This window comes from Mirounga leonina, unplaced genomic scaffold (assembly GCF_011800145.1).
Source record: "Mirounga leonina isolate KUSES-001 unplaced genomic scaffold, KU_Mleo_1.0 Mir_165, whole genome shotgun sequence".
Classification (NCBI taxonomy): Eukaryota; Metazoa; Chordata; class Mammalia; order Carnivora; family Phocidae; genus Mirounga; species Mirounga leonina.
Genome location: NW_023270415.1, coordinates 51,666,727 through 51,679,250, shown reverse-complemented (window position 1 = coordinate 51,679,250; position 12,524 = coordinate 51,666,727). Strand labels below are relative to the sequence as shown.

Sequence of the window (12,524 nt, the reverse complement as noted above, 5' to 3'; positions counted from 1 at the left end):
GTGGGATTGGGGGCATTTGTTTTTGTATTTTTCAATGGTAAAAACTTTTACCTTCTTTTAAGAAAAAAAAATCCACAAGTGATGGAGTAAAGAGGCTTTGCTGTGTCAATTTTCCCTTTAACTGGAAGGAAAGCATATTGAGGAAAATCCCAGCAAATAGATGAATCTATATATAGTTCTACTTTTCCAATTAATTTACTCAGTCATGTAAATAAGAACCATAGAGTGGTTTGAACCCAGACCCCAGAGCCAGGGCCTTAGGTTTGAATTGTGGCTCTGACATTTGCTAAGCTAATTTGACCTTAGGCAAATTTCTTAATCTTTCTGTGCCTTAACTTTCTCATTTGTAAAATGGGGGTAATAATTGTACCTAATGCACAGGGTTGATCTGAAGATATATTCAACAAATATTTATTTAGGACGTATTACATGCCAGGCTCTGCTCTTGATATGAGCTATCAAACAAGTTATCAAAAAAAGACAAAAGTTCCTTCTTCATAGAGTTTGCATTCCAGTTAGCATAATAAACATAATACACATATATGTGTTAGTGATAAGAGCTAAGGATAAAAAAAACAAGAGGGAAGAGAAGTGGGGGGATATGAGCTGTTGAGGAACAGGCAGGATTTGAAAATTGTAGGTAGGATGGCCAGGGAAGGTCACATTTGCAAAGTCAACTTGTGAAAACAGACTAAAGAAAATGAGGGTACTGGCAGCATCAGTCTCTATGGGGGGGGGGCTGGAAGGCCGAGGGAACAGTGTTTGCAAAAACCTTGAGAAAGAAGCATGTCTGGTAGGTTCAAGGGACCAGTGTAGTTGAAGTGGAGTGAACAAGGAGGAGATTATCGGCAATAGGTGTGTATGTGTGTGGTGTGCACTTGCCCCCATGCAGGGGGGTGATCAGTGATCAGATGAGGCCCTGGACGCTGTGATGGCAACTTCAGCTTCTGAGAAGAAACAGGAGCCCCTGAATGGGTTAGGCACAGGAGTGAAAGAATGAGATGTATGTCTTAGCATATTCCTCCAGCTCAGCTGTCTTACCGAAAGCTGGCTGGCTAGGAGTGGAATAGGAGGTGGGGGGGACCAGGGAGTTGGGAGGTTTTGCAGGAGAGAGCAAAAGCAAGGGAAAGAGACCAGTAAGGAGAAGGTCCTAGTTAGACTGCAATGGTAGTCAAAAGACGATGGAGTTTGGACCCAGGAGGGAGCGGTGCAGGTGCTAAGAACTGGGCGGATTCAGGATCTTTATTGAGAATACAGCCAATAGGATCTCTGGGCTGATAAGAGACAAAGTGGGAGAGGAAAAAGAAGAGTCTAGAATTACATCAATATTTCTTAGCCTAAACATCTAGAAAAATGGTGCTTCCATGAACCGAAATAAGCTAATATAGCTTAATGTATGATTCTTACCATTATGCTAAAATGTATTAACATGTTAATTAGTTAATATATGTAAAGCACTTAGTATAGTACTTAATACCAAGTCACTCTTATGTCAATGTTTGCTGTTATTGTGAATAAATTGAGATGGGAAAAATTTTAAATCTCAGTATGTAAAAACTTTAAATCCCAGTATATATCCCATTTAATGATGGGAAAATGTTCATGTTAGAGTTACAACTTTTTGTCTTTGGAAATCAAGTGACTGAGGGGCACCTGGGTGGCTCAGTCGTTTAAGTGTCTGCCTTCGGCTCAGGTCATAATCCCAGGGTCCTGGGATCAAGTCCCACATCAGGCTCCCTGCTTAGCGGGAAGCCTGCTTCTCCCTTTCCCTGATGCTCCCCCTGCTTGTGCTCTCTCTCTCTCTGACAAATAAATAAAATCTTTTAAAAAAGTGATTGAAATGAGAAATTGGAAGACGCTCCATTGCCAGAGACAGTATAGGAAATATGATTATCAAGTAATGACCAAATTCCATCTTCTTCAACTCCCTTTTTCACCTGCAAGTGCCTTTAATACCGCAACTCTTTCTGTTCTTTACACTTGCCTCTTGAAAGTATCCCTATCCTCAAAAACAGCAACACACACATACACTCACATACATTACCTTTTAAAAACAGTCTGTGTTTTCCACTCACTATAGCAATGGAATTTACATTAAGTGGTACTATTGTAAGTACCATTGAAGTACCATATGTTTTGAAAAAAACCGCAATGACATTTATTTTTTACTATTATGTTCTTGAAACTGTGAAAGCCAATAATGAAAGTATTAGAGAATGCTGAAATGCACACAAATATCTTAACTAGTGTAAACCTAAAGCGCTTTTGGTTTTTATGTAACGGTACCTATGTTTGTCCATGGAGTTCATTTCTCATTGGTCAATTGTAGATGAAATTTCAAGATGAAAATATTTGAAATCTTTTTATGGCAGTAAAAGCATCCTGGCTATGGAAATAAGTATGTGACTAATCCTATTTGGTTCCTTGATTTTGTATCATTTCCCCTTCATGAATATCTGGAACCAGAGAGTGGGACCCTTTCCACAATTACTATTATGATTTGTAGTGTTTGTCCCAGTGGGCATTAGCTTATACCTATAGTTCTCTTTCTGTGGAAGGTAAAGCTGTTGTATGTTGATGTGCAAATTCCATTTTAGTTTAAGTCTTCACGTGTAATAGGGCCTGGTAAATAAATAACCTCGGGGACCAACAAACAGACAAAAATTAAGGTTTGGTTGCTTTGACTAGACCAAGAAACTAAAACAAACAAATGCAGAAAGAAAGTACTAACTGTTGGCAACCACCCCACCCACCTCCACTATGTTTTTCTCTGAAAGTCAGGGGCATTAGACAAAATTCTTTGTCAAACAGTGATTCCAAAATCCACTGTTAAACATACTTATGTTATTTTTTTTTCTGGACCAAACCTTACAGTAATTTACAGATCGATTTGTCTCTTAAGCAGAAGGAACAAAGATAGGAAAGGAATTTGGGAATCTAAGTAACCTCTTTTATTTTTAATGCCACGGAGGTGCTGTGGGCTGTGGTTCTGCTAATTCAATAAAGGATACAAGCTCTCTGAGACTGGCACACATTTAGCCCTGGGGTTCAAAATAACTAAGACTCTAATTGCTGGAAGTTCTCTGGAGACAGATTTCACAGTGCTCTTTGTGATTCAGTGAGTTAAGGGGTCCTATCATTATTTCCAGTGCTAATTAAAATGCAGAACTTACTCTCTTTAGTTGGGGGCAAATTCTTGAATTTCTCCTTCTTTCTCCCTCTTTCTAACTTTCCATTTACACATAATCTCATCTAAGACTATTTTGTTTAATATTGATGCTTAAAATTTATAATCAAACAGTACTTCATTGTTTATAAAGTGCTCTCATATATATTTCATATTCAATATTTTTACTGGTTCAATTTTTTTCTTTTTACAAATTGTCCTAACAATCCTATGATGAAGAAATTATTCATATTATTTCTGTTCTTTGGATGTATAATTTGAAGCTCTGAGAAAAATTACTGGATCCCTAAGTACTCATAGTTTTAAGGAGTAGAACCATAACTTGAACCTAAGCCTTTAGTTTTAAAAATGTGTACTCTTTCCATTTCATCACAGTTAAATTTTGGTAATTAATTTACTAATAAAATTCTCTGAGTATTTTCCAGAGGAGTTCAGTCAAGACAGTTGGTTCAAGAACAGGTAGAATCAGTGTGAGGGAATCAGGGTGAAGGAAGGTAGTGAGGAGAGACCAAAATTGGTTATGGAGAAGCCACATAACAGAAAAAGAATACTCTTAAAATATTTGAATGTGAAATACACAGCCTTTAGTATATTATATAAGTAACAGATCAATCTATATTTTTACTGCCATAGTTCATCGTATCTAAAACAGAATGTCTTATAAGATGCATCGCCAAAAGTAAAAAAAGGAAAACAAAACCCTGCCAATTAAACCATGTTATACCATTGATTATAAGATACTTTCAGATTTTAAAAAACTAAATTGTGAAAGAAAAAAAAAAGGGCCAATCTTAGAATCAAAGAAATACAGAAGTGGCAACTGCAGGGTATTAAAGTTCTCAAAATCAGTCATAACACCACCTTACTAGACAATCAATAAGCATTTATTAAAGTGCCCATGGATGGGTATGACGAAGCAAAATACATAATCTAGGTGAAGAAGCTTAAGTGCTACATATGAAATATTAATTACCATCCTCCAGTTTCACAATGTTGACCACTGACCACTTTTATAATGACTGGTTATTAACTTCCTTGATGACTGAAAAGCTTTAGAATTTCTGATTGAAATTAAAAAGTTGTTTGAGCTTAAACTAATCATCTAAATATTTTACTTGGGCATTTTACATATATCATGATTATCATCACAAAATCTGTGTGCTGAACTGGAAAGATGAAATTAGATTGTTTCTAATTAAAAACATTTCTGTTTCTGTAATGAGAGTTTCATACATAAATTGCCCTATAATATGTGAAATAACTGCTTTTGAAATTACTCAAAAAGATACTCAACCTTTAACTAGGCATTATGCTCATAAATTTATTACTAATCTGAAAGAGATAATATCCTCAACATCATTAAACCTCATGACTAAGTGGTAAACTGTATTATACATTCTGATGTTGTCATATAGTTGCTGTGATGAGGAAAAACTAACCTAGTAATGGAAATTACTTCTTTTGAAAGGCAAAATTATAAATAAATAATAATGCAGGGTAATTTCATTTTTAAAAGTCAATAATGAATTCCATCTGCTGCATGCCATTAAAAATCAAAGAGGTTACTTACATGCTTCAGATCTTTTTATATCTTTATTCCTTCTATTTAAAAGTACAGGTCGATCCATCAATAATAATGTTATTTTGATTTGTTTGACCAAAACTTAAAAAAAAAAAAAAAATAGACGAAAACCTCCTATTTCTCTCCTCATTTCTCTGGAGCCCAGAGAACTTAAAGGAATAAAATACTAAAGGAAAACAAATACATTTAAGCAAACTGTTAAGAGGATGGTTAGGAGAGACTAATGAAATGAATTACCAGCCATTGAAACCCAGAGCATTGCTGATAAAATCTGAGCATGTGGCTCGATCACTAGTATTTCCCTACCTGTGTACAATTTTTCAGTTAGGGACAAGGTAAGACCATATGGAAACCTTACTGACAAATGATTTCCTGTGAATGAATGAAAAGAAGTCACTAACGACTTGTCATAAATGGCCACTGGACATGAAAACAAACTCTAAATCACTGTGTCTGAATCAATTTCTGAGAGCACCTCCTGATAGAATCACACTTAGCAGCAGCACCTATAGCAAATCAGGGACAAAAAATGTACATGCACAGAAAGTCTTGTTCATATCCTATATTTAGATTTAGTATTTCAACAGAGTTTACTCCCTCTGGGCCTCCCCTACCAAACATGCCCTTTCTAGAGGCAGTAACTAACATATCCATATAGCTTATCTGGACTTTAAAAATACAACATAAAGTCAGCCTTCTCTGACTTTCCAAAATGACGTGTTTAAAGCAGAGAGCACTTACACATACCTTTGCGAGGGCAGAACATTTCTGAGGTCCTCCTTTCAGACCTATTCCGCCAGCAATATGCTGCTTTCAGGAAGAGAGGACAGGGATTGTGGTTCTTGTGCTTCCCTGGGTAATACAGACTTCCTCTCCAGGAGAGTGCCCTCTCCTCCCACCTGGGGCCTGACCCCTTGTGGCAGTGTGAGAGATTCGGAAGTTTCTGTTTCGGCACACAGGAAACTGTACCCGCCTCGTGACTGTGGACTTGCTCTTGGCTCACTGAACGTTTGGGAAACAGTGCCAGCACGCTCTGCATAATATGTTACCAAGTTGACCCTACAAGTCTATCATGGAGTGAGATAAAAGAACTCAGTATCTAACTTCTGTACAGTTTCTTATCATAAAGTAAATCAATGGCATGACCACCTTTAATGAATCTATTATTCAGTCTTAATAGCTCTGACAGGCAGTAGGTTTGATAAGCTGGGTACTAACCTAGCTGGTGTTTTGTACCTTTACAGATTTTTTTTTTTAAGATTTTATTTATTTGTCAGAGAGCGAGAGAGAGCACAAGCAGGGGGAGAAGCAGGCAGAGGGAGAAGCAGGCTCCCCGTGAGCAGAGAGCCCGATGTGGGACTCAAACCCAGGACCCTGGGATCATGACCTGAGCCGAAGGCAGATGCTTAACTGACTGAGCCACCCAGGCACCCTCCTTTACAGATTTTTAAATGCTGCTGGCTCACTGTCCCAACCTAAGTTTGATTTTTTTTCCCCCCAGAACCTCCTACTGCATCATGGGACTGTATACCATATACTAATATTATACTATTATGATTATTTCTTTCCGTATTTTTTTCCTATTAGGACAAGGAGAGAGTCCTCCACAATATCCATTACGGTGCTAAACACTTAGTAATTGAGTGAATGGATAGAAGTCATAATAACTCTCTCCTTCCTACCTGGCCCCCTCTTAATCCACATTCTCTGTTAGCTCTATGGAAGCAGATGGCAGCCTCTAGGGCCTGAGGCTCTCGGACTCCCTGTTCATGTCCTCAAACTTCAGAATCCTGGAGAAGATTTTGGTGGACGCTTCTCTTTTATTCTCCCTTGTCATCACACTTTTATGAGATCCTTCAACACAGCTCACTGAGATCCATACATATAATTCTGTATTTTATTTGGGGGTAGGATCTGGCTCTTTTTAAAAGCAAGACTTCATGTTAGAAGAAGAAACACACACACACAAACCCTGGACAAAATATAAATGCATGGTTCTCAACATCTGCAGAATATGCAAAGGAGGGCTTTGACATTTTTACGTCTCACATAGATGGTAATGTTACCTATATTCGCATCATGTTTGAATACAAACAAGAAAGCTACAAAAACACTTATGCATTCATATCAAACACACTTGTGAACTGGGATATGACAGGTGCCTCTATGAGGGAATAACTACATCTATATATATGCCGTATCTATACAAGATATGTATTTCCCGATATTTTGTCATTTGCTCTTTCTTATTTGCTCTCATTAGGAATCTGATAGGAGTTAGACTTGACTCACTTGTCAGCTAAGTGTAGTTATTTCAGGGCTTTGTAAGACCAGATCAATCTTTTAATTGTTCTTAGACCCGTCCATTAGGCATCCGATGAACAGTTTCCTATGAGTAGTACTGGCTCTTGGACATTCCTTTCTCTTAGCTGCCCATCATCTTTGGGATCCAGGCTGCTAAGAGGCTCTCATTTAAAAATATTTTGGGGTGCCTGGGTGGCTCAGTCATTAAGCGTCTGCCTTCAGCTCAGGTCGTGATCCCAGGGTCCTGGGATCGAGCCCCGCATCGGGCTCCCTGCTCAGTGGGAAGCCTGCTTCTCCCTCTCCCACTCCCCCTGCTTGTGTTCCTTCTCTCACTGTGTCTCTTTCTGTCAAATAAATAAAATCTTTAAAAAGTATATTTTAAATGCTGTGATCAGAAATGCCACTGCTTCTACATCTCCTTTAGTTTTTATTCTAGATTCTTTCTCTTAGAAAACTAAAGCCTAGTTTACTTTTCATTTATTTTTTTATATGTTATTATAGCATGTAGATTGACCAATTTATGATAATGTGATTTTATTTAATTTTTTTGAAAGCATTCTAAAAATTTTATTATGGTAAGAAAATTTAGCATGAGATACATCCTCTTAAAGAAATTTAAGTGTACAGTACATTATCATTAACTATGATAATGTTACTTTAAATGTCCACGTCTGTTGGTTTATTTTTATGACATGGAGAATTCTGCTTGATCACATAATTAGAGCTTGTTCAAAATGAATTTTGTTTTTGAAGATGGTAGAGAAAAGACGCTTTGCTAAAGGAAAATTTATGATAAAAACTCTTTCCAAGACTTGGGTAATTTTGGAGTCATGTGATCTTCCTATTTATAGATGTTAATTGTTGGCAGGTAGGATTATAAAAGTACTTTTGCTAGAATCACATTACAATGCCAAGGATACAGTCTTAACCTGAGATGTGATTGCAAGTGTGCACCCTTTTCAAAATGCACTCTGCAAAAGACCAAGAACACTTTCCCTGGTCCAGAGAAAACATCTAGCTTCTCTAGGAGAAAAGTTACTTATCAAGTGTTTAACTAATTTTTTTTTGAACAAAGATGGTGTTCTTAAAAGAAATTCTGAACTGCTTATAGTACCCCTTATTGTTGGGTATTTTAAGTGTTAGGCTTCATGGGAAAAGAAGTACCTCACAAAATTCCTGTAAGTTTAGCATGCATAAAAGAGCTTTAACTAAAGCAAATCACGGAGCATGTAATAAAACTTAGTGTTGTTTCCTGAGCGTTGACCAGTTTGAGGCAAGCCTGTGCTAAGCACAGGGGTTACTGTGCTGATTCAGCCATCTGATACACATGGCCTTTTAAATTTTCTTCCTTCTTGTGAACATACTTTGTGACTAAAGGAAAGAAGTCTCTCATAGTTCTGTGCTTTTTCTCTTAGGAAAAATGTCACATATTAAGCAGGGAGCATGTTTTCCATTCTATTCTTCCCTCCTGTTCCATTCCTCAGCAATCTGTACTCAGTAGTCAGCATACCTCCTGCCTTGGCTGGGCTACATCAGTGAATGCAAAGGTTGCAGAGTGAGGAACAGTTAAGGTTCCAGAGCCAGTCTGCCTGGGTTCAAATCTCTGTTTCTCCACCTTCCAGACATGAGGTCTGAGATCAATCATCGACCTCTCTGCCTCTCAGTTTTATCATCTATGAAACCAGGATTTTAACACTTCCTACCTCATAAGGCTGCTAGAAGGATTAAAAGATTTCATACATACAAGTACTTAGGACAGTACTTGGCATGTAATAAGTACTCAGTAAACACTAGCTTGTTAAATTATCATTATGACGAGAGAGCTATACAAGTATGTGTAGATGTCTCACATATTGCCTTCCACGTCAAGATAAGCCATGTTTATATGACAGTCTTTATAATGCAGAAATTTCTTAGGATGAACTTTTCAAAACAAACCCTGAATAAACAAACAAGCAAAAAGCAGAATCAGACCTATAAATACAGAGAAGAAACATGGTGGCCAGAGGGGAGGAGAGTAGGGGGAATGGGCAAAATGGGTGAAGGGGAGTGGAAGCCACAGGCTTCCAGTTATGGAATGAATAAGTCATGGGGATGAAAGGCACAGCACAGGGAATACAGTCAATGATATTGTAATAGAATGGCATAGTGACAGATGGTAGCTACACTTGTGAGCATAGCATATGTAGAGAGTTGTTGAATCACTATGTTGTACACCTGAAACTGTAATACCATGCGTGAACTATACTCAACATTTTTTTAAAAACCTTTTATTTCATATTTTTGTTTTATTTTTTTCTTAATTTTAACTCCAATATAGTTAACATAGTGTTATATTATTTTCAGGTGTACAATATTTGATTTAGCAATTCTATACATTATTCAGTGCTCATCATGTTAAATGTAGACTTAGTCCCCGTCACCTATTTCACCCATCTCCCCACCCACCTCTCTTCTGGTACCCAACAGTTTGTTCTCTATTTCTTTTTTTCTTACTTGTAATAACAGTTACTATCAAACTTCACGCATTGGGCCAGAGACCCTTGTGGGGTTAGTGAAAGACTTGCCCCTCGTGTAGCACCCTACCTACACTTGTGAGTTCATTGGCCAGCCAAGTTTGTTCTCTATAGTGGAGTTTGTTGTTTGGTTTGTCTCTTTTTTCCTTTGTTTCTTAAATTCTACATATGAATGATCATATAGTATTTGTCTTTCCCTGACTTATTTCACTTAGCATTATACTTTCTAGATCCATCCATGTTGCTGTAAATGACAAGGTTTCATTCTTTTTTATGGCTGAGTAGTATTCCACGTCTTTATCCATTCATCTATCAATGGGCACTTGGTTTGCTTCCATAATTTGGCTACTATAAATAATGCTGCAGTAAACATAGGGGGTGCATATATCTTTTTAAATTAGTGTTTTCATATTCTAAAAAAAGCTTTTCTTAAGTGTCTGATTCAGAAAATTCAAAATTATCAAGAGAAGAGATACAGAAAAGAAATAAAAGAAAAAAGTGCAGATCATAGTGACAAATGAGTTTTAGGCTGGATTTCAAGATCTTATGATAATGTCTGTAGAAGAAAATGAATGGTTATACACATAACAGGCTATATAGTATGTGAAAATTATAATACTCTAAAAGAAATACATTAAAGTTAATGTCTGATTAAAATATTTACATCAATGGTGCTTTGGAGACTGCCTAATAGTATATATTTTTAACTTTTTACTTTATAAATTATTATAATTATTAATTATAAAATTTCACTGAATATGAATAATGTACCTTAAGTATACTGTCCTCATTTCTATATGATGTTCTGCTCCAGTTTCTCTTCTACCTTTACTTACATTTATTTTGCATAAACTTGAAAATAGTATGCTTATCAAAAAAAAATTTTTTTTCAGCCAAAGGAAGAAAATCTTTAGGATTATGGACATCGAGAAGGGGAAACAACAAAGATCAAGTAGAAGAAAATGAAAGAGAAAAATGATGAAATGATTAGAGACTGATTAATAAGAAAAGAAAATGGAATACATATCATTTTAGAAAATAATTCAAGATCTTTCAGTCATATAAATCAATCCTGGAAAAAAGCAGCTCTCTTGAAAAATAGAATGAACTTTTGTTTTTTCCTATTTTTTTTTAAAGATTTTATTTATTTATTTGAGAGAAAGAGAATGAGAGACACAGAGGACGAGAGGGAAGAGGGCAGAGGGAGAAGCAGACCCTCTGCTGAGCAGGGAGCCCGATGTGGGACTCGATCCCGGGACTCCAGGATCATGACCTGAGCCGAAGGCAGTCGCTTAACCAACTGAGCCACCCAGGCGCCCTAGAATGAACTTTTGTTTATTTGTTTGTACATTTTTTTTTTTTACCATACAGAGGTATGTACATTAAAATTATACTATATTTGGTCTATTTAGGCCATGTGGCTAGAAACTGATGTAAAAACTGGAATTCATTACTTTATTTTTTAAAACAATGTATTACACTTCCTGACAAAAGTCACTGTTACAGTACATCTCCATCACTATCCAAAGGCTAGAAAGGATCCTAGACTTCAGATAAGTTAATTTTGGAACAATCAGGAAAGAGTGGGGATGGAAAGGGGCAAAGAGAAGAGACTGGGGTGTCAGGCTGTCTGACCAGCGATGCTAGTTTACACAGGACAAAGACTTTTCTCCACCTGCTCTCACCTTTCTGATACCCGTCCAGTTCTCCAGGGTCTAACAGTTGGGGCTCAGTAATTCTCAGGGCAACATCTTTGCACTTGAGAGACTCCCTCATGTTGTCCTTGGTCCTCAATATCCCTTTTCCCCACTAATGCATGCAGTCCAGTTTGTGTTCTCAGTCTAAGTACAAAATCATGAGGACAATTAAAATTGATACTCAGACTAAATTAGACCTGACAGAGTGGATTCACTGTTCACCATCACAGGATCTGGCCCTAACAACTCCCTTCCATCCTTATCTTCTTGCTCACTGAGTGTAACACACACACGCCTCTTGGCTGTTCCTTGAACAGCCCAACCATTCTCCTGGCCTAAGGCCTTTGCACTTGAGGCTCCCCTTTTCTTAGAATGTCCTTCCCAGACATTGGCCTGACTTTGCTTCATCATTATATTTAGGTCCCTGTTCATACACCTCTTCACTAGAGACTCCAGTACCCAAGGAAGCACCTCATGTATGGTTTCCTTTCATGACATTTATCACTAACTGACATTATACATTTCTATGTTTCTGAATAGTCACCCCCACTAGAATTTAAGCTCTAAGAATGTTCAAGTCTTCACATCCAAAATGCCCTCTGTAACATTGTAGGAGGTCAATAAATATCTGTCCAATGACCCACCCAGAAGTTGCTAGGCATATAACAGGTGTTCAGTGAGTATCTGTGGAAAACCTTGACTGAATGAATATGTACACACTTTATGCTAGTTTCAAAAATGTATTCATAATAATTCAATTTTTTTGTTATTTTGATTTTAATTTTGATTTGATCAGACTTGGAGTGTCATGAATGTTCTCTAGGGGAATGTCATTTAAGTTGAGATTTAAAGGAAGAATAAATCAGACAAATAGGATTATGTGTTCAACAAGTTGTTGTAAGCAGGGGAAAATGAAACTAACTGTTCAGGGCAGAGAGACTAACATGGGCAAAGGCCTGGCGGCTAGAGAAACCTTCAGCTGAAAGTGAAGTGTGACTGTAGCATGGTAAGGGAGAGGGCAAGAAAAATTTGGGCAAAGAGAGATAAGAGATATAAGATGAGAGAAATAAACAAGAACCCGTGCCTTCATGTGCCTTGTAAATTATACTGAGGATGTGGATTTCAATCTGAGGGCAATAGGGAGACACGGAGACTTTTTATTTTATTTTTTAAGATTTTATTTATTTATTTGAGAATGAGAGACAGAGCATGAAAGGGAGGTGGGTCAGAGGGAGAAG

General features: G+C 37.2%; 1 protein-coding gene across 7 annotated transcripts in view; it reads right to left on the bottom strand.

Annotated features, from left to right (window-relative positions):
• OXR1 (oxidation resistance 1) overlaps window positions 1-12,524 on the bottom strand; it is a 353,292-nt gene that overhangs the window by 114,832 nt on the left and 225,936 nt on the right. For 4 of the 7 annotated variants that reach the window (XM_035011732.1, XM_035011735.1, XM_035011737.1 and 1 more), the window contains exon 1: window positions 5,517-5,823. The exons of the other annotated variants lie outside the window; for them this stretch is intronic. In XM_035011732.1, coding sequence (XP_034867623.1) covers window positions 5,517-5,808 — 292 coding nt within the window. In that variant the 5' untranslated portion in view covers window positions 5,809-5,823. Of the gene's footprint in view, window positions 1-5,516; window positions 5,824-12,524 lie in introns of those variants that run through there. 7 annotated transcript variants of the gene reach the window in all.